The sequence below is a fragment of the Bemisia tabaci genome, chromosome 7 (assembly GCF_918797505.1).
Source record: "Bemisia tabaci chromosome 7, PGI_BMITA_v3".
Taxonomy (NCBI): domain Eukaryota; kingdom Metazoa; phylum Arthropoda; class Insecta; order Hemiptera; family Aleyrodidae; genus Bemisia; species Bemisia tabaci.
This window is the reverse complement of record NC_092799.1, coordinates 10,678,304-10,698,385: the sequence shown is the minus strand read 5'-3', so window position 1 is coordinate 10,698,385 and position 20,082 is coordinate 10,678,304. Positions and strand designations below refer to the sequence as shown.

Genomic DNA, 20,082 nt, shown 5'->3' with positions numbered 1-20,082 from the left:
CGAATTACATTTAGAAGCACATTATTGCCTTCTGTCCTCATGGAATTCATTTTAGAAACCCTTAATCGTTCAAACACAAAACTGTATGCTTGATTTGATCGGCTGAATTGAATAGTTCCGTTCAGGTAATTTTGGTTCCAATGCATAAGTTCTGGACAGATCACTGTATAAGCTATGAAGAATCTGCTGGAAAAAGCTCCTTGAAGTAATAGATTTGTCCAAAACAAAACCAGTATTCTAGAAAAATTTGATAGATTTATCTCCATTATTCTGGTCTGCTAATCGTTCCATGAAGGCCCATATGTCAACAGAGCTTTGTCATGATTCATTCATTGATGTCTTGTTCCAGCATTCTAGGTGCATTCCGTTAGAAAAAAAGGTAACGTAACTTTTCCAATTCCAACTAAAAATGTGCTATCTTGAGACACAATTGAGCGTTACTTATTTCAACAAGTGTTTTAATGAGAAATTTGTGCAACAAGTAAAAATTTGACTCCTAAACTTAGGTATTAAAAAAGAATTCCAAGAGGTAGAGATTACCTCTACTCAATGTAAGTTCTAGTTGCTACATCTTTTACCTTGATTTCGAATTTTTGAATATGTAGGTATGGCATGGTAGGTTGAAATTTGCGTTTCAAGACAAAATATGGTTTCTTCGTTACTATATTAATCCTAGTTGAGATATCTCACCATTAATTTTCCCCTTTATTAACATTTCATCCCAACTTCATAATTTGGCGCCATTTCAAGCTTAAATTTAATTGGCCAGTTGACGTAATCGTTAAATTTAAGAAGTTGCCAAGTCGTACTTCCTCTAGGCCCGTGGAGAAAACTGAGAAAACCATACTGATAATTATAAATCGTTGCATATATTCCTATTCCTGTAAAATAATTTCCTTGATTTGTAATCATCTAACTTCTGGCGGCCGCACCGAGTCCTCGGTCCTAGGATCCATTTGGTTATCTCCGGTAAAATTCCAATTTTATCGTTACTTGTTGCAACAGTGGGTGTACAGACGCCGGATGCTGCCAATAACCGGCCATTTTGTTTATGATATTTGCGCGTCTTCTGATATCCGATTATCAAGTTCGAAATGCCGTGAATGCCGGACGAATTTCTTACCGAAGATTTAACCCTTTTTCCGATTACATTTTATTGTTCAATCGACTAAAGTTCTTTCTCACCGAATGAGACCAGCTATTACACGTCCAAGCAGTCTGAATTGTAAGTTTAAGATGTTTTGGTTTTCCCTTTCCTCCTCGATCTTAGCCGTTCCTGAACTGCGATTCATGCAGATTTTTTCCGACGATCAGTAAGTGCTCACGTTCTTCGGTACAGATATTCTAAACGGAAACTCTGACCTTTGAATTTGGCTTTCTTTTAAAGCCGTGGTTTGCCAATTTGTTGAGTTTTGTATCCAGAATTATCAGGCTTGATTCCCCGATTCATGTGCCTATTATTACTAAATAGACTTGTCAGGAGCATTGCCGCATGTCACTGACAATTTATTCACGATAGATGTCCCCCCTTCGCAGAATATCTAATTCTGCAAGTCAGTTCTGCACAGTAGTATCCTTGTATCCACTTATTAGCTCCTTAGATGTCATTGAGGGTGTTGGAAGCATGTGACCAAGCACCGCAGCACTTACTGTTGCGGCCATCAAGATGTGAAAAAGTATTTACCTTCAAAGCTTATTCCTTAACCATACTCCATATAGCCGGGAAGATAATTTTAGATTCCTTGGTGAAGGGATGTTATTAGGGTTATTTCTGGACGTAATACCGTGGTACCGTCTCCTTTGTGTTGTGGACAAGAGTGGATATCGGGCACATCCTATATATAGTATAGATTGCCTGAGGCTTTGGCATGAACCTTATGTTGCTCGAGGCCAGCGAAGGCTATTCGTGATGCGCCCACGGTCTTTTGGATTAATTGACATCTTGGAATGTAAAATGTTTACCTGCGAAATTCTACAGTAATGAAATTGAATGTCTAGTCGATTATGACTGGTCAGTAGCGGAAGAGCATACGCTTGTCTCACTCACCTCAACTCGGCCCCTTTAGATGCGTGGAAATCATTCTACAAGGGTTTCACCATTAGTCTGCAGGTAGAAAGCAGCCAAGGATAGAAAGCGGTACTGGAGCACACAAGTAAACCCAGTTTATCAACTCCCTTGCACCTCCTTGACTGAATTCTCTTCCCCCTCATTCCCTTAAGTATTGTGGGTGTCAGTTCTTACAGGAGATTTCTCAAAATTTCTTGTGTTCACTTACAATGTGCCACCGTTCTGTTAATTTTTTTTTTCAGCAGGTATCCTGCAAACATCAAACTTGTCTCAAGTACTTTCCAGTTGAATTAATAGTTTTTGATTTGTTTCTTTTTAGATTTTTAACCCCTGAATCTCCTCATAATGGCACCCTACGGTGGTGGTGATGATGACAGGGACGATTATGAGGTAGGCATTTTTTCTTTATTATAATTTCTTTTTTACTTATTAATTTACCTCATCCTGTCATGAAGAGAGAGAGCGAAAAAAAATGCAAGAATCTTAGACTCCAGTGTGGATTTACTGGCTCTCTGTATATTTTAATGAAACTTCAATTGGTTTTTATAAGGTACTTTTTTTATTGGACGGAAGCCCTGAAGAAAGATGATGTAGTGCGATAGGAGCCTGAGATATCCATGATTGAACATGCCAATTGCTCTGCATTTTTGCAAGAGGTTTTTCTTATTTTGTTCCTGAGCCCCAGCCATCCAATCTTGCAAAAAAAAAAGAAAGAAAAAAAAAATATCAAACCATTTTAATTGAAACATGCAAAATTTTATTTACGTTTACTTACTTAGTACGAGGTTTCATATCATGTTAGTCTAACATTTCACTCAGTATTACTCAACACCTTTTCTTACAGCATTTTTGCTAAAATGTTGATAAAACACTCTCTAACAGAGGGTAACCAGTGCACGAACTTAGATGTAACACAAACTGATTGCAGTGGACGCACGGGTCGCAAGACGGTATGTTGGAGTTTTTTAGCCAACATGAGTTAAATTCAGCATAAAGCTGATATTTCACTACAGAGAAAAAAACTCACACACAAACACAATTTTCCCTCAAAGAGATACGCTGTTTGGTGCAACACTAGTGACTACCATTCAGGAAGGCAACTGCAGATGCGTTGCGGCCTTGTTGGGCCAATCCTCAGTGCAGCGCAGCCTCCTGAATTTTCTGCTACCAAGCTCGGAGAGGTCGTTAAAACAAGCCTGAGACTTGAGCGAGCGGTTGCTGGCTGCAAGTAAACTTACGTCATCTAGTGAATGATTATCCAAACAACTCTGCATATGCATGCCTCGCATATGCATTTGTTGTCACTAGTGTTGCACCAAACAGCGTATCTCTTTGAGGGAATATTGCGCTTGTGTGTGAGCTTTTTTCCTGTGTAGTGTGATATTAGCTTTATGCTCAATTTAACGCACGTTGGCTAAAAAACTCCAACATAACTTAGATGAAGTTCAATACCAAGATCTCTTTCATCATGGAAAGAGAGAGGTTGCAAATATATGTCAGCTTTGTCCATATCACCCTTCTTTGCAATGCCCTCAACTGACCTCTTTGTGATTACTATTTTTTACAGAGTCGTGGCCCAAGAGGAACAAGAGTGTATGTCGGTGGACTGAGTGATGTCGTCAAGAAAGACGATCTCCAAGCTGAATTTGAAAAATTCGGGAAACTCAACAGCGTTTGGGTCGCTTTCAACCCACCCGGTTTTGCCTTTGTTGAATTCGCAGAACGCACCGATGCTGAGGCTGCTTGTGACAGTATGAACGACTACGATCTAATGGGCTCCAAGCTCCGAGTCGAAATCTCCCGAGGCCGAGGTAGGGGACGTGGTGGTGGCCGAGGTGGACCACGCGGTAGAGGAGACTTCAGAGACAGCCGCGGAGGTGGAGGCTTCCGAGGTTCTCGAGGTGGTGGCTTCCGTGGAGGCCGCGACAGCTTCGGAAGCAGAGGTGGTGGCCGAGGTGGCGGTCGCTACGGAGATGACTACGAAGACAGAAGAGGCTCTTCCAGCTTCCGAGGAGGAAGAGACTCAAGAGATTCCTATGGTTCAGGAGGAAGGAGTTATGGAGGAGGTGGCGGTGGATACCGAGGCGGCAAAGATTCGTCCAGGTTCCGATCTCGCTCACCCGTCGGCCGCGGAAGGTATTATCAGCCGTTTGATTTTGTCACTTGAACAACCTTGAATCTCATCGAGACTCTTGCATGAATTTTCTGACCGCACCTGAAAATGATGAACATTTTCTGTGTTTTAATACCAAAAATTAGGAGACGTTGTCCTGAGCTCATATGTTACACTGCTAATACCAGACTAATTTGTGAAGGACCTTAGAACGTCAAAAAATTTACTGCCTAAAGCAGGGTTGCAGAAATTTCTAGATCCTGCGATCTTGGAGTCGCACAAAAAATGAGTACCCTTAACACCTTTTTAGAAAGTGAAACAGCATGATTGAACAACTTATGAATCATGAAAGACATGAAAAAAATGTGTCGTCAGCTTTACATTATCTTATTCCGGAAAATTAAGTATTTCACAAAAGGTAGGCTTAAAACTTTCTGCATCCCTGGCTGAAAGCAGCTTCTATTTAAATTTGCGTAACAACTTGTCATTAACTGATGGAATTCATTGGGTAGCAGGTGTTAGCAGAAGTTTTAAAGTTTAAAAAATTATTAAGTTTCATACTTCAAGCTATTTCTTAATTGAACACTCTTTGAGAAATTTGGATGGCATTTCCAAGTTTCTAAATAAACTATCGGTGGTGCCCAGTAAACCTTCAAAAATCCTTGGTTCGGTCTTTTCAGCCATAATTAATCATGTAGTTTGATTATCTAAAATGTTACCTCAGCTAACCCTAAACAACCTGATCAATTCTAGTGTCGCTAAATACGAATGCCAATGGCTAAAACTTTGGTCTCAAGTATAAACCAACAAGATTCTACCCATAAGTGCCAAAATAAACAGTTTTTATCCTAAAATTTCAGAGAAAGATCGAAATTATCCTGTACCCTTCTAGTTTCCATGACTGTCCAAATTAAAAATTGAGAACTATGAGGTCAACTTGTAAAGAAAACTATTGTTCCCGTTTTCTATGCATCTCAAAATGACCACCATGATATTGATACTCTTAAAAATTAACTTTTCATTTCTTCCCTCTGAGAATCTTACTAAGTATTCCGTTTCTTAGCTTTTACCAGTTTCTTATAGATAAAATTTGAAACAACTTGACATGCAGTATTAAGTAGTGAATGAACAATCAAATGGTTTAAAAGTGCAGTGTGGTGAAGGTTTCAAATGGAGGGTATCATAAATGTGAAAGTAAAGTGACCTCTCGGTTATTTCAAGATAATCGTGTCGGAAGTGGTAAAATTGTGTAGGAGTTGTTGATATGATTCCCCCTTTTCTTGCCCATACACGTGTTGCATAAGATGGTTTCAAAATTTCCAAGGAAACGCTCAGTTCTATACATTAGATTTTGCCAGCAATCAAAACTTCTAGATATATTGAAGTAGATTAAAAGTTCTTGTATTCAGTATATTCGCAAAATATACTTTAAGTTGCAGGGGTGCAGAAACTTCTAGGCTATGCAATCAATATAAAGGAACCCCCATGATCATGAAACATGAGGGAGCCTCTGTAAAAATGTGACAAAATAAGGGAGCACTTTCTTAGTATTTTTGAACTTACTGCTTTTACAGTTCTAGTGGTTACAGCTCACGTTATTGGAGGAATTTTTTTTTCTTTTCTTTTCTTTTTTCTTTTTCTCTTGTTCTCTCAGAAGGATTAGTCATGAATTTTAATCATCCAAGGTCAGAAGGCCAATCAAGTTTGAGAAAAGGCTTTGAAATTTCTGCACCCTCTCTAAAATGAGTTCTATCCAAGTCTTATATCTCAATTTTTCCCTAAATGTCACTCAACTTATTTGTTTGTGATACCCTACATTCAATTAGCTTTTGTAATGTATTAGTTAAGTATTCAGTGTAGCTTAGTAATGGGTTAGGTTAGCATTGAGGATTCATGGACTTGTTCAGTGGAGAAGTGAACTTTCTTGCTCACCCACTGTTTCAAAATGATACGAGTAATTTTTTACTTGATTGACCCATGTGACCATCCATGGGAAACCAAGGCTTCTCTTCTGGAACACTCAAAATTGAATTTGTGGATGGAAATCCTTTAAAAATGTCGTACCAAAATTCCTTTCAGGCAGTTTGAAGTTGGCAGATCAAAAGACGTATTTCTGCAAAGTTCTCTAGTTTGGCACATTCAGAGTACGCAATCGTTGGATCAAATTGCAACTTTGATGTATATACTAAACTGCTTGCAGTTCATTCTTTAGAACACCACAGAGAATACCCCGTCAAAATCTCTAAATTAAATGTCAAGACCTAACTTGACAATGACTGCTATACTGCAGATTTCTTCTTTGCGGACTCAGCTCCATTTCCTATGGATGGTCACCCATTGCGCTTACAATGCTGATCTGTTCGAAAATTCTTGATGAATTTACAAAGACATTAAATCCCGAAGAACGTGCATCCTGTGTTACGGAAGGCGAGACAACTTTTAAAAATTCGCATGCCGATTAGTGGTAGCACCGACCCGCATCGATGAGTTTGTGTGTCCTAATTGCGTAGTAGCGGCTCCAGTGAATTTTTGTTGGATTGTGAGGCTTTTTTTCTTGATTAATAATTAGTTCAGAAAAATGAAACATTGCTATCCGGTTGTAAAATAATATGTTCTAAAACAAAACTTTGCTTCCTATGAATTTTGTCTGAAAATGGACTGTAAACGAGATATTCGTGAAAAACTGAGCGCGCGAATGAATTTACCATTGCCTCTCTGCAGTCTCTTTGAGTGCTTGAGACACACGCTCTCTTCCCTTCCCCGCCCGCCCATCATGGGGCTCCGAGAGACTTGTCTTGCTCCGCCTGCACTAAACCGAGCCGGACGCACATTCCACTTGATTCAATGTCTTAGTGAATTTATCAAGCTAAATGTAATATTTTTTTTTTGATGTCCTGCCCTACCTTTCTTCACAACATTCTTCATACTAAGGAATTGTTGTTCCTTAGGATTCAGATCTGTTTCCTCCAGGTTTCATATTTTTATTGCTTTAGACTCGTCCCGTCTGACCCATATCTCATCCATTTTATATTGTCTTAAGTCAATGCTCTGTCAGGTCCCTCCATTTCTTCTGATCTTAAGTTTTCTTGAATTTGTTGTCATTACAACTCCGAACACAGTGTACAGTGCAGATTCAGGGACTTGACCCCTCTTGAACTTTTAAGAGGCAGAAAAAAGGTACTTATGAAGAAGTAAGCAAGCAAGACCCCAATTTTGAAAAAAAAAGAAAAGAACGGGGGCATCTTATCTCGATTTGAGAGCCGAAATTTTGAAAAAAAGGTGCATACAATATGCGGGTAAATTAAGTAGGTAAAGAATCATTTGCACAACTGAAAAATGGAAATTTTTATATTTTTATCGTGCTTGCAATGAGAAAAAAGGAGAGACAAATCCATTACTTTTTTAAACCTCGTACTTTGAACCTGTAGCACACTGCTGTTTTGTTTCTTTAATTAGTGCTTACGGATGATGTACACATATTGATAGAATTTTAAGTTCAAGATAATTTATTCCGCAAAATGATTTAATCAGTCCACTGAAGAAATCTAACTATCTGTCATGTCTTTTTGATGAAGTAGGTCAAACAGCATAGTTGTTTAGAGCTTGCTTCGGTGAGGTTACGTTTGTTGTACCAAGCTGTGGCGGTCCAATTGTGGATTGAAGAATGAGCACCATACCACCCAGCTTTGATGAAGTACTAAATGGCTTACTGCAAACGACAGTCAAAAGTGAACAGACTTCATATTATCTGCTGTTAGTTCTAGTAGAGAAAGGGAATTAAAATGCACTACACTTGGCTAAAATCCTTGATCAAGAAAATTTTTGAAAAGCTACCTTAGTTTTTGAAATTAATTGTTAATTTTAACGATATCTCTCCAGAAAAGAAAACCCAACCTCGGAACGATTCATTTCTGCACATACCCGGTCGAACCTCTCTGAAGAATACTAAGAGAATTCTCTCAATTTTTAGTGAGTCAGTCTTTGCACCTACGTACGGAAAATGCCCCAGTTGCCTTGCATCATCCATCTTTAGACAAGATAACTTTTTTTTAGCATCGATAGCACAGAAAAATTAAGGTTCCCATAACATCATGATGTGTTCTATCTCAATTCAGAATCTCCGTATCAAGTTTAAGAAACTGCACTTGAGTTCTAGAACTAAGTCTGTTATCCGTAAGCTTAATTTTTACAAGAGGACCCTCAAGACATTTATTTTCAGTTGGAACATTGCACTGTATTTCATTTATTTTGGAATTAGCCATTAGTTTTAGGACATAACCAAATGAAATAAACCAGTCGCCTCCAGGATTTTTGTCGTAAACAGAACACGTAGATTTCACCTCCCTACAGTCACTAGAATGATTTTTGTTTTCAACAAAATGGCACAAAAAACATGACTTGGCCAAGCGGTTCAATAGCAACACTAGTGAAGTGCAAAAACGGTTATTACGGTAGATAAACTGGTTCACTGGAGGCACAATAAACAAAATCTTATCGAAGCTTACGCTGACTTGGGAGTAGATGCCAACCCACAAGAGCTCGTTTGAATCTCCTTGCTCCGCAGTACTGCTTCCCCGGCTAGATGACCTAATCCACCTTTTATTCAGAAGTTATAGTTATATTGTAAAACTTAAAAATATTTTAAAGGAAAAATCATCCTCATCCAGACCATTTAATTCAAACATAAGTGTCCAGAAAAGCCTCCAAACAACTTTCAGACTGGAGTACCTGTTTGTAGTGCAATGCTCGCTTCTATTCGGCAGTGAACCATCAATGCATCTCACCTCTCCATAATCTTTGAAACATTTTGAAAATCTCCGGCAAGCCAAACTCTTCCGCCTCAGTGAAATGCCTGGTCCCACAGATTTACGATTGATCTATTTCTTATAGAAGACTCATTCCAAGAATTCCTTGAGCCAATTAAAATCTGCTCCGGATTGCAAAACAACATGGAGATTTTATGCCCTTTAAATTAGACTTGGATGCAGTAGGGTCTACAAGTGTAAAACAGTTTTCAGCCGTCAAAGTTATATGCATGTGCAGAAGGCTCCTAGTACTTAACCACTAGTGGCACACGCGCTGATCATGGACTGAACCTCTCAACAAAATTCTTGAACTGAGTCTATTCTTACCAGGCTTTAGTGAACGAGTGATTAAGAATGGAATACTTATAACAGTTGCAGATGGCACAGCTGCACAAAATTTTGCTGTGCTCCTACCAAGTTGCTCTCTGTAGAAGTATCAACGATTTACTCCGAATGAAGTAGAACATTATAAACTTCATCATTCCCAGATCGAGCAAGTATGGAAACTTTTCAGAGAATGCAATTATTTTAACTAATGCTGGTAAAGATTCTTCAGCAGAAAATATCCAAGACCATTTCTTTAAATAGTAGAAATCATCCTTTGTTTCTGCCAAACTTCATGAATGCAGCAGTCTTGGGAAATCAAACACAGAACAATGAAAGACTGCTTTGCAGAGGTATCATTCTTTCAAAATTCAAATTGATGAATGTTAAACTTTCGGAACACATTAGATCTGGATTAAAGCTCTCTGCTACCCTTTTCAGTGCAAGAGCTTTGGGAGCATGAAAGCATCCAGTTTGTGCACATGGAAATTCAACGACGCTGAAAGAATATCTTTTACTCCTTCTGTCGACCACTGTAATCATATGAGCCCTCAAATTTCCACCGACCAATCATTAATTGATAAGTTTTTATTCGACTACCCACTCCCTCAAAAAATTCTAAAATGACAACATAATAATGTTTTATTCTGTTCTCTTTAAATGCATCCCCTTAATCTGAAATTTTTGGCACCGATGTATGGATCTGTTATTGAGAAACTTGTATAATTCAGAATCTTCTCTCTATAATATCTTCGTTTCAGCCTTCAATTGATTAATATTATCTCAGGAATGGTTTTATCTTCTTCACTCATAATTCCTAATGAAAACCTTGATTCTTTGCATGATAACACTTAAAACCATTTTACTGTGAAGCACGGATGATGATAATTAAGGATTACAACATTATACAACTTCATTACTATTCAAACTTCGAATTTATACAAACGTCGTACGTCGATAAATTTTACGTCGCTGCGTTGATATATCTGCGTTCTGCGATTAATTTAAATCAAGTTTTCTTCGTTATTGCGTTCATTTCTGTTAGTAAATTTCTGCCACGTCTAATTACTTCGAAGTATAACTCGCCATTTTTTCATGAACAGACTTGTTCATTCTTCGTCTTTTTGCAAAAAAAATGCATCGTTGATTTTGCACTCCGTGTTTCACCGCAATGGTTTTCACCTAGTTTGGCTCATTATCCTAGTGAAACTTTTCTGCGTTATCGTAAATTGAAAATACGACGATTGAACAATGATTACAGCTCCGGGCGTGACTCCTACGGCGGAAACAGTTATGGAGGCGACGGTGGTTTTGGCCGATCAAGTTCTTACTCACGCAGCGGCTACGGCGGTGGTGCCCCATATTAAAAGACACCAGTTTACAGGTACTTGCGAGTTCTAATCTACGTTCATTTGAGTGGTGTATGACCACCGATTATCTGACTGGGTATCAAGGTGATGAAAACAGGGTGTCTAGTGGAGAGGAAAAATACATTTTCTAACTTAAAGAAGACTTCGTATCTCAGCCACTACAAGCGCACTTTTTTTTCACATGTATACCTACCTATATTCTGTCGTTTTTTTCAAAATTAGGCTATTAATCAAGCTTCAGAATTCTACACATAATTTATTACATGCAATCTTCTAAAGTATTTACCAATTCAAATGCAAGAATTTCGTCAAGAGAAATAAATTGAAATTCCGTCAGTTGAAGTTGTGCAGATTGAATGCCATGAAGTACTAATGAATAGACACCATCAGCGAACAAATAAAATCAAACTAGACACCATGTGAACATCAAACTTAGTCACTAATTATCGACAAGCATGATGATCAATTGAGAATCATGGGAAGTCAAACCTGTGGAAGTTTTACAAAAGTTCCACGTGTAACTAATACTGCTCGTGTGCCTCAGTAAAGAGTGGTATCGGCCTTAGATTAACATGTTTAGTGGATGCATCGACAATTTTATTTTGGCTGTGTTCTCTGTGTGGTTTCACCTTGGTATTGCCTCTTCAGTAAGCTATTCCATTCTAATTGGACCATTTTTTCTGCAAAGGGGGGGGGGGGGGGTTATTTGAGCACTAATGCACCAATTCATGAATATTCAAGAGTTATTATTTCAAAGAATACTTGACTGCAGCCTCTTTCTCATAAATCAAGCACTGAAATATTCATCTTTATCAAGTATGACTAAGTTCCTTTCAGAATTCTGAATAGTCTCCTTTCTACGTAGAAAATTCAGCTCTGAAATATTCTTCAATGTTTCTCTTGTGAAGTTTTTTACAGAGGTTTCATATCTATATCTGACTCCAATTACTTCGGTTCACATCCTTGTAAAGGAATGGGAAATTCATTTCATTACAATCCAACCTTTTTTTATTTAAATTCTATCCACCCATTTCAGGCGCTATAAAAATCTCCTCGCCAGAAAAGCAAGGCATCCAGTTTCATATCATTTTCATCAAGCAATGATTTTCCATAAAAACTTTCGCTTTTACACTCATCTCCCCATCCATTTGCTTTCAAAGCACTGTTGATTGCAGAGTTTATCTACAGTTCGGAAACCACTTAACATTCCTCCTTCCGGCGCTTAAAAACTTGTGCATTAGTGTTTGGACTGAGCCTCGTCAATCCTGAACTATGCATAGTAAATCCCCTATCTATTGACAAACTCAGCTTTTGATTCATCATCTAACAGGCGTTCCCATTAATTTTCATGTCGTATGAATTTTTCACTTTTGGAAGTTCCTCTCAATTTAGATTTAAATTTCACCCAGCCAATCTTTTGCGACCAAAGTTATCCAATTTTGAAATTGCTCTGGTTTGCAAGCAAAGCCTTTGAAACTAAATGCCTGTGTACAGAAATATTTGAATTATTGCAGCTAGAGACATTTTCAAGTGTATGTCCAGATGCATTTAAGTACCTTAGCTTAATTACTCTAGTATGGTTTTACCTTAATATGTCTAATTGGTTTGTGTATATTATTCTTGATGGCCGTTGAAATTATATAGCTTTAAGTTCTGTAGCGCCTAAAACTTTTTTTATCGTCCAAGCAGAAGCTTCAAATGCAAATCAGACACTTGATGTTGAGGCGTTGAGTTTTTCCCCCTTTACAAGGAGAATCCACTCTCATCAAAATTTAAAATACTCCCCATTACATGGTATTTTGACGTTCAACGTAAAGAAGAACATTATTTCCAAAGAGAAAACGGTATGTCAACTTACTCATGTTTCCTGATCCAACTGTATAATAATTTTAATGTCATCTTCTTGCTGGAATCTTGCAAACTCATTTAGTTTTGTTTTCACCACGTTTGTTTTACAGTATTACGTAAGTCTTCGCCGCAATGACGCTGAGATGTTTCAGCCATGCTTCAGCCCTCACGAAAACTCATTAGGCAGTCGCCGTACATCGTATCAGAAAATCTCTCATTTCTTGTGGGGCTGGCTACAATATTTTTAAACTATTTTAAGCTTAACTTAGGTTCCTTTCTGAATCGCCCTCAATGATTTTATTTGCTAGTTTTCAACTGCTTCTCTCATTTTTATGACAAAATGTTCTTGCACTATTAACACTGGAAAGTCATTTTGCTAATGATTACCAACTTCTTTTGACTGACAAATCTCTCCTGATTAATGAAGAAGAGATTCATTTGCCGGAATGAATTAAAGAAAATATGTCTCCCAATTGCTCTGTGTCTTCCCCTACCTAGTTGTGATATCGTCAGTCTAAAGTTGTCGTTAATTATTCGTGAAGTGATCCTCCCATTTTTTGTGTATCTTAGCTGTACTTAACCTTCACCAAGGCTCAGAGTTAAAAGACTCACTCAGCACTGATGTAACCTCTGGTGACATATTCATGTTCACCATTTTCCTCTCCAGTGTACTCATGGAATTTATCTAAGAGAATTTCGAAGAAGAGACTGTTAGCACTGAAACATAGTTAGGATGTTCCCTCCTGGACCTCTTTTTTTTACTCAATATTTATACCTCATGTACTCTCTGAATGTTTTTGTTCCCTAGTATTCACGGTTTCCGAGTCCAGCTGACCTGGTTCATTATCTTCTACCATCCACATTTTGTACGTTCATCATTGGTTTAATTTCTTTTTATTTTCTTCTCAGTAGTTGATGTATTGTATCAAATTCTTTTTTTCCTTCGATCCCTGTAACAGATTAATGATAGCCCGAGGGAAACACAAGCCCAGCGGTATTAGCTTCTGTCTTAGTCATTACTCATTTGCAAGAAGCTTAAATGACTTGTGCCAACCGTGTGTTTAGTTTATTAAGGATATCGCATAATGACTGCAACATGGAATCTTCAGTTTTGTCATTGATAGTATTTAAAAGCATCTTCAAGCAAATTACTCAAACAGTTGCGGCCAATGAATGTTGGTAACTAAATCATTTTGCAATGTCCTAGATATCATGGTGCATACCTCATGCTTTAATTCTATCCTTCTTGGGTTGATTTTTGAGATGTTTTGTGATGACTCCTTCCTTAAATCTTGCCTTTGATTTTTGTCAAATTTTGACTCCAAGAGGTCTTCGGTAGCTGTCTGATAAGCCTCCTTAACAATCAAGTGACTTTTTGGCATGGTATCATTCTAGATATTTCCAGCAACTGTTAATTCTGCACTATCGTCCCGGTCCTGAAGTTTTGGACTCCGGTATGTTTCAAAAAAATTCAAAACTCTTTTCAGGAACTCTTAATCAGATGTTTTTCATTTTCTCATGCGTTTTTTGTTTCAAAATTTTGCCCTTCATTGTAACTTGAGTGTTACTGTTGGATCTTGGTGGTTGCTCATCTAGCTAGGAAAATGTAATATTCCATCGCAATTTGAATTTATCAAATGAAGTATCTAGAATGCTATCGATTTAGTTGTGGACAGATGCTAGGAGGTTTATTAATTTCTCAAAGATAAACTTTAATTCATGCAGCGCTGACTCAAGACCCAAGAAGTTTCATTTTTTAGTGGTTGTCACTTAATTTTTGCAATGAGATTATATTATTCATAAGTCAATAAGTTTTTTGTTGACAATAAGAATGTGAATATTTATCAATTCTGAGAGCCATCAAGAGAATGCAATGTTTCTATTTTCTCAAAATTTCGTCTCTCATGACGTTCAAACTTTTTTCACTGGCTAGACAAATACATGTAGACTCTTATACCTATTTATTTTTTCCTTATGTAGTCTTTGTTCTGTTTCCTAAGTTTTTTTTACCGTTTTTATAATTGAATTAAAACATTCTTTGATTGTAGAAAAATTTGACCTCTCTTCTCAATAATAAAACCATCCATTTACAATTTGTTTCGCTTTATTTAGATTTTTGATCAGCATAAATGAATCAGATCGATATCATCTAACACATCTTTCAGTATTTTACTTACAATAGAAAGACCAAATTCTTACTCAACAAAGAAGTGTAGAGGTGTCGTCAGCTAAGTTGACGGTTGTTTACTTTTGGTTTGCAGGCGTTTTTGAGTCACTACTATCCACATGAAAACTTCTGACTCTTAGAAGCAAGAACACAAGATTAGAAAAGTTTTCAAACCTTGTAATACTTTAATTTTTAGCCACACAGAAATCACAACCACAAAAAAGTCGCAAATCATAACTGATAAGTATTTTTTTCACGATACGATCATGAGACTGATGTTTTCAGTGTGGAAGCGTGTAGAAGCGTGTGTAGTAGCGAACGCCGCTTTGTTCAGAGGCCCAAATTCGTCGTTGGCGCTTGCAAACTGAAAGTAAACAACTGTCAACTTAGCTGATGACACCTCTAACCAAAATCAGTCCAAAAACACCAGCCTTTGCCTAATTTTATCATGTGTCTATGTTTTAATATGGAAACTCAGCAATACTGGGACTTGAAATTTTGTGCGTATTCACCTCATGATCGAAGGCAAATTCACAGGAAGTATTAGTAATTTAGTTTTCTGCTTTAATAAATAGATCAGTAGAGGAAATTAAGCAATGAGAATTGCCGTGGGCTGATTCTAATTCATTTTTCCATTTACTGCTCCCCACAGTGTGTAGACATTGTCATCTTCAATACTGACAATCTTTCTTAATTTGCATAAAATCTTGAACTCGTTAGATTCTTGCCTTGAGTGGCCCAAAAAGGTGATTTTCGCTTCGAAGAACGTCAAAATAGTTTTTTTCTAATCCTTACACACAACATGCGTTTTCCGTGTTAAAATTTGTTTGCAAATAGATCATTTCTCAAGTTTTGGACTTGTTGATCTCAGAATCGTCTAATTCCAATTACTTCCTTAACTTTGTTGAATAACCACATCACCCTCTAACGATCCTGTGTTACAGTGTTGCAATTTTTCGGGAAAGTTAAATTTCACGTGAATTACATTATAAATTTCAGAAAAATATGGAAGGCATCGAAAAATAATTTTTGAAATTAAATGCAAAATAATTAAATGAAAGGCAACTCATTTTTAGCTTATGGTGTTTTGTACTGTGCCTTGCAAACCTAGCCCCTGAAACTGTGTTTCATATTTTTCATAGCTTCGCAATATTTCATGAAATATTTTACTGAATTTACCAATTTTACATATTTTTCATTTTACTTGAGCAACCTTATTCTTATATCCTCCTTCGATTTTATTTCAAGTTGATCAGAGAGTGAGTTTACTCATTATTGCTCAAGTTCAATAATTTGCCAAAAGTAAAGTCAGTGTTGATGTCCTGACGAAATTAGCCCAGAGAGCACCGACAACTACTTATTGTTATTAAGAAATAAAAATGGCCAAAATCCAGGGTGACACAACGAACATTTATTTCCACACCCTCTCTTCTTGAAATCAATACTTATAATTAAATTAAGGTAAAATGACTTAGAGTTTTTACAACAGAATTTTTCCTCTCTTGCTAGAAATACAAGAGAGGAGTTCTCATTTAATTCCAACGTCAAGGAAATCAAGTTAATAATTTTCAGAGGATTAAAAACAACCTAAGATTGTAATTGAAAAATAGATTACAATAATGTACAGTTCGTTCTCCCCTCAGGGAGGTAAAAATAAAATTAAATAAAATTTTGGTAAAAAAAAATAGTTTTTAGGGGGTGTTAGCAAAAAAAGAGGATTTCCTACACAAAAAAGAAAAAAAAAACAGATGAAGAGGGAAAAAAATAAATAGAGAAAGCAGGTAAGTAAGCAACATTCATCTGAGCCAGAGTTTCAATCGAAGGGCGTCTACACCATTTAAATAATATCGAAATAACCGCTTGTCCCGGACAAATCCAAGATTTTCATACAACCTTAAGGCAGATTGATTGGTTATTTCCGTTTCTAGAACAACCTGGAAGAGCACAAAAAAAAACTGATGAGAACAACATAGTGCATAAATCCACCCTTCCTAAAAGTAAACAAAAGTACAAAGCCACCCTCCCAGCTTGCTGATCGGCTGAAGAGCATTAAGTTTGATTTACTAGAACACCAGCGAAGTAGATTTACAAGCAGTGTAAAAGACAAAAATCTTGAGAAGTATTCTTGAATGACTCATATTTTAAGAACAGGCTGCTCCAAGAAAAATTTTCAAAAGATCAACATCAATTTCTGACATTTTCAACACTAAAAAGTACATTTTTTTAAAGCTTCGTTTCAACCGTTCCTTAACAAAGGAATGTATCTCAATTGCGCTGTTCCAGTATTTCTTACGAACATTCTATAAAAAACCAAATTTTTTGTAGCAATACTGAAACAGCTTAATAGAGATCCGTTTCTTTGTGCAGGAGATGACGGTTTTCAAAACATGCTGTGCTTTTTTGATAACATGGCAGATGTTATTGAAGCCTTTCAAATGGAGTAGACGATTATAATGGCTGCTTCGATCAATTTTCTAACGGCTTGATTACTCCTCAGTAAGAGAGGTCCATGCAGATATCTTCTAGTTTCTGTGCTACTCTGAGTCACAAGTACTGTAGTTATTGTAAAGAAACAGGGACTTTACCTCATCCGCCATATCGGCAACCATTGCTTTGATAGCTTTCAATACCAAATTGGAACCTGAAAACAGGACAAGTTGAGCAAATCAATATATTTGTCTCCTGCAAATCATTACAAACTGAAGAATATTTCAAGCAATAATAACACTAAAATACTGCCAGGTTTCTGTATCTTTATCGGCATTCATTCTCCGAGGGAAAATCAGTAAATCAATAGCTAAAGAGGTGAAATACGTGTCCTGGAGTGGGATGCAAAAATCCGCTAATTATTTTTTTTTTTTTTTTTTTTTTTTTTAAAGGAAACCTAACAAGGAATTTTTACACAAATTTTCGGTGAATTTTCTTCTCTCATTTTTCAAAAAGAAAATATCAGCAGTTGTTTAGTTCAGACCTTGTCCAGTGTTCCATTCTGTAATTAGGGAGACTAACCAAAAATTCAATAAGTTCTGAATCTAAATTGTATGCACAATGGAAGGATATTCTACTTTCTAGGTTTCTACATCACCAATGAAATTCCAAGTTTTCTTTTTTTCTGTTCCATTCCTTGGTCCAAGTTTGAGACTAAAATGGTGAAAAAGTTCCAAATAATGTAAGTAATCCAGACTCATTAGAGCAATGGAAGAAAAGATTCTGTAAAATCAGCTGTACTTACCTATTTTTCTTTTTCTATATTTTTCATCAACAGCTAACATAGCAATATAGCCTCTTTTAACCACTTTCCGATGCATGTCTAATTTACAAACTATTGCTCCGACACATTCTGTTTTGTGCATTGCCTGCAAAAAAACAATGAAAAATTGAGGGTATGAAATAAAGAATTTTGAATCACATTCCTGGTATGATACTCCCTACACAGTGTCTATTAAAACAGGCAAGCCAAAAATCAGCTCTTTTACGGTCCTTTTTCAGTACATTTCCAAAAAATTCAGGGCTTACCTCCTAGACTGAAAAATTTAGGGCTTTTTCAGTAAGTATCTCCATTTGATGAAATTCGAAAAATTTCAAAAATTTGAATTTCTCGCTCGAATTGCGACGAAATTCCGGTCCTTCTTTAGGAATTTCTACACTTTTTCAGTACTTCCGGACCACCCTTAAAAAATCAGCTTTATTTTCGGACTTTCTGAAAATTCCGGAATAGTGGATACCCTGCCCTGAACACAAAGTTACCAAACCAAAATTCACAGGAAATGAATCTTTTAAGATTTCATGCAAACTCAAAATAAGCACTGCTCATCATATAAAATAAGTTTTGTCCATACTTATAGTTTACATAAACATAAGTTAGAACAAATACAGGGGAACTTGAGGCGAAAAAGTAGGCAATCACATAACTCGGTTTGCGACATCGCAGACTTCCTGCCATACTTTATTTTTTAAACGGAAAACTACTCAATGGCAATTCTTTAAAACTGTCATGATTTCTCTTCTCTATGCGAAAAAAATTCTGCAAAAACTTCAAGAAATAATGTCAATTTGTTATCCTTTAAAAAAATAACATTGAGGCGGAGATTTTCAGACACCGCAAACGAGTTATGTGATTGCCGACTTACACCATCGATATGATATTATTACCATGCCACTCAAATAATCTTCTTCCCCACTTAATGTACTTACTGAAAATTGAGTCATTGTTGAGCTGGAAGGAGCAATACTAAAAGACTGAGTTATTAGAAAATTGCTTACACCAGCTCAGAATTTCATACCTCCGAAACACTTTACTATTTAATAATAAATTAAAAATACCATCTCTGGTATTACTTTCAAGCATTCTTGTTTGAAGAGCCAAGCTACGACTACCTGAAAGCACTCTCTACTTTTCAAAAATGCAAGAGTTGTATACTCCTAAATAATAGGAATGCATTTCATGAGTACTCACCAGAAAGCAGAGGTTGGGCCAATTATGAATAAAATATCTATAGGTGTAGATAGAATAGGGTTCGGACAGGTCTTTTTGGATTAATCGCATGATGTCCGGCATTTGCAGCTCCGACTCATAGAGAACATATCTAATGTCTGAAGAGTCATCCGATACTTCTTTCACTTCAACTGGGCAGCCATCTGAAATGCCCCTAAGAACTTCCACACAGTTTTCTGATTCTACGTTATTGTGATTTTCTTCACAATTACAAACAGATGCATGCATGGTGTCTTCTGCATCTTCTGAACAAGATTGGTATTGACTAGATTTTTCTACATTAATATCATCCATTGGATGGCTTGAACTACTCCTGTGTTTTTCATCAGGTACACAATTAATTGCATGAGCTACACCGTTATGACTTGCATGCGCCTGCGATGTGTGCTTCTTACTTTTGACCGAATCATCCTGAACAGTCAAATTTCTTAGGTCCTCTGCCAAAGTGGGATTAGGGTGGATATTGTTAGGGAAATTTTCTGGCACCTGAGAAAGTTTTCCAGGTGTTATCCCTATTGAAATCACATTTTTACCTATCTCCTCATGATTTGAAACATGAACACTGTCCATTTTAACTTAGGAACAAACCGAACAGCACATTTAAGAGTACAAAAAACTAAGAATTAATACTTTGTACACACTTGAGCGAGCGCAACTTTTTAAAATGCATCCTAAGTAGTTGGTCGAATATTTTAATTAAAATATTGCAATGAAATTGGGCTCGACACAAAAATTATGTGAGAAAATTGGGATAAAAAAGAAAGAAATTGGAGAGAGATAACACATAACCTCCTAAAGCTTCCGAGTTCTAATTTCCGTAGTACTCCAATGCATCATGGGATTAAAAATCAGCTGATGACAATGTTGCCGCTAACTTTAAGAATACTATTAT

The 20,082-nt window shown here is 36.8% G+C and overlaps 2 protein-coding genes across 2 annotated transcripts; one reads left to right on the top strand and one right to left on the bottom strand.

Moving 5' to 3' along the window:
- The first annotated feature begins 1,025 nt into the window (after positions 1 to 1,025).
- On the top strand, positions 1,026 to 14,621 carry LOC109035308 (uncharacterized). The gene is made up of 5 exons (XM_019048889.2): positions 1,026 to 1,225; positions 2,388 to 2,458; positions 3,636 to 4,204; positions 10,572 to 10,694; positions 12,639 to 14,621. Exons 2-4 carry the CDS (start codon positions 2,414 to 2,416, stop codon positions 10,675 to 10,677), a joined length of 720 nt encoding a protein of 239 aa, XP_018904434.1. The 5' UTR covers positions 1,026 to 1,225; positions 2,388 to 2,413; the 3' UTR covers positions 10,678 to 10,694; positions 12,639 to 14,621.
- Positions 14,622 to 16,084: 1,463 nt separating this feature from the next.
- LOC109035307 (N-alpha-acetyltransferase 30) lies at positions 16,085 to 19,986 on the bottom strand. Its single transcript, XM_019048888.2, has 4 exons — positions 19,152 to 19,986; positions 17,928 to 18,051; positions 17,281 to 17,336; positions 16,085 to 16,629 (listed from the first exon to the last, which is right to left on the bottom strand). Exons 1-4 carry the CDS (start codon positions 19,758 to 19,760, stop codon positions 16,492 to 16,494), a joined length of 927 nt encoding a protein of 308 aa, XP_018904433.2. The 5' UTR covers positions 19,761 to 19,986; the 3' UTR covers positions 16,085 to 16,491.
- Between the last annotated feature and the right edge of the window lie 96 nt (positions 19,987 to 20,082).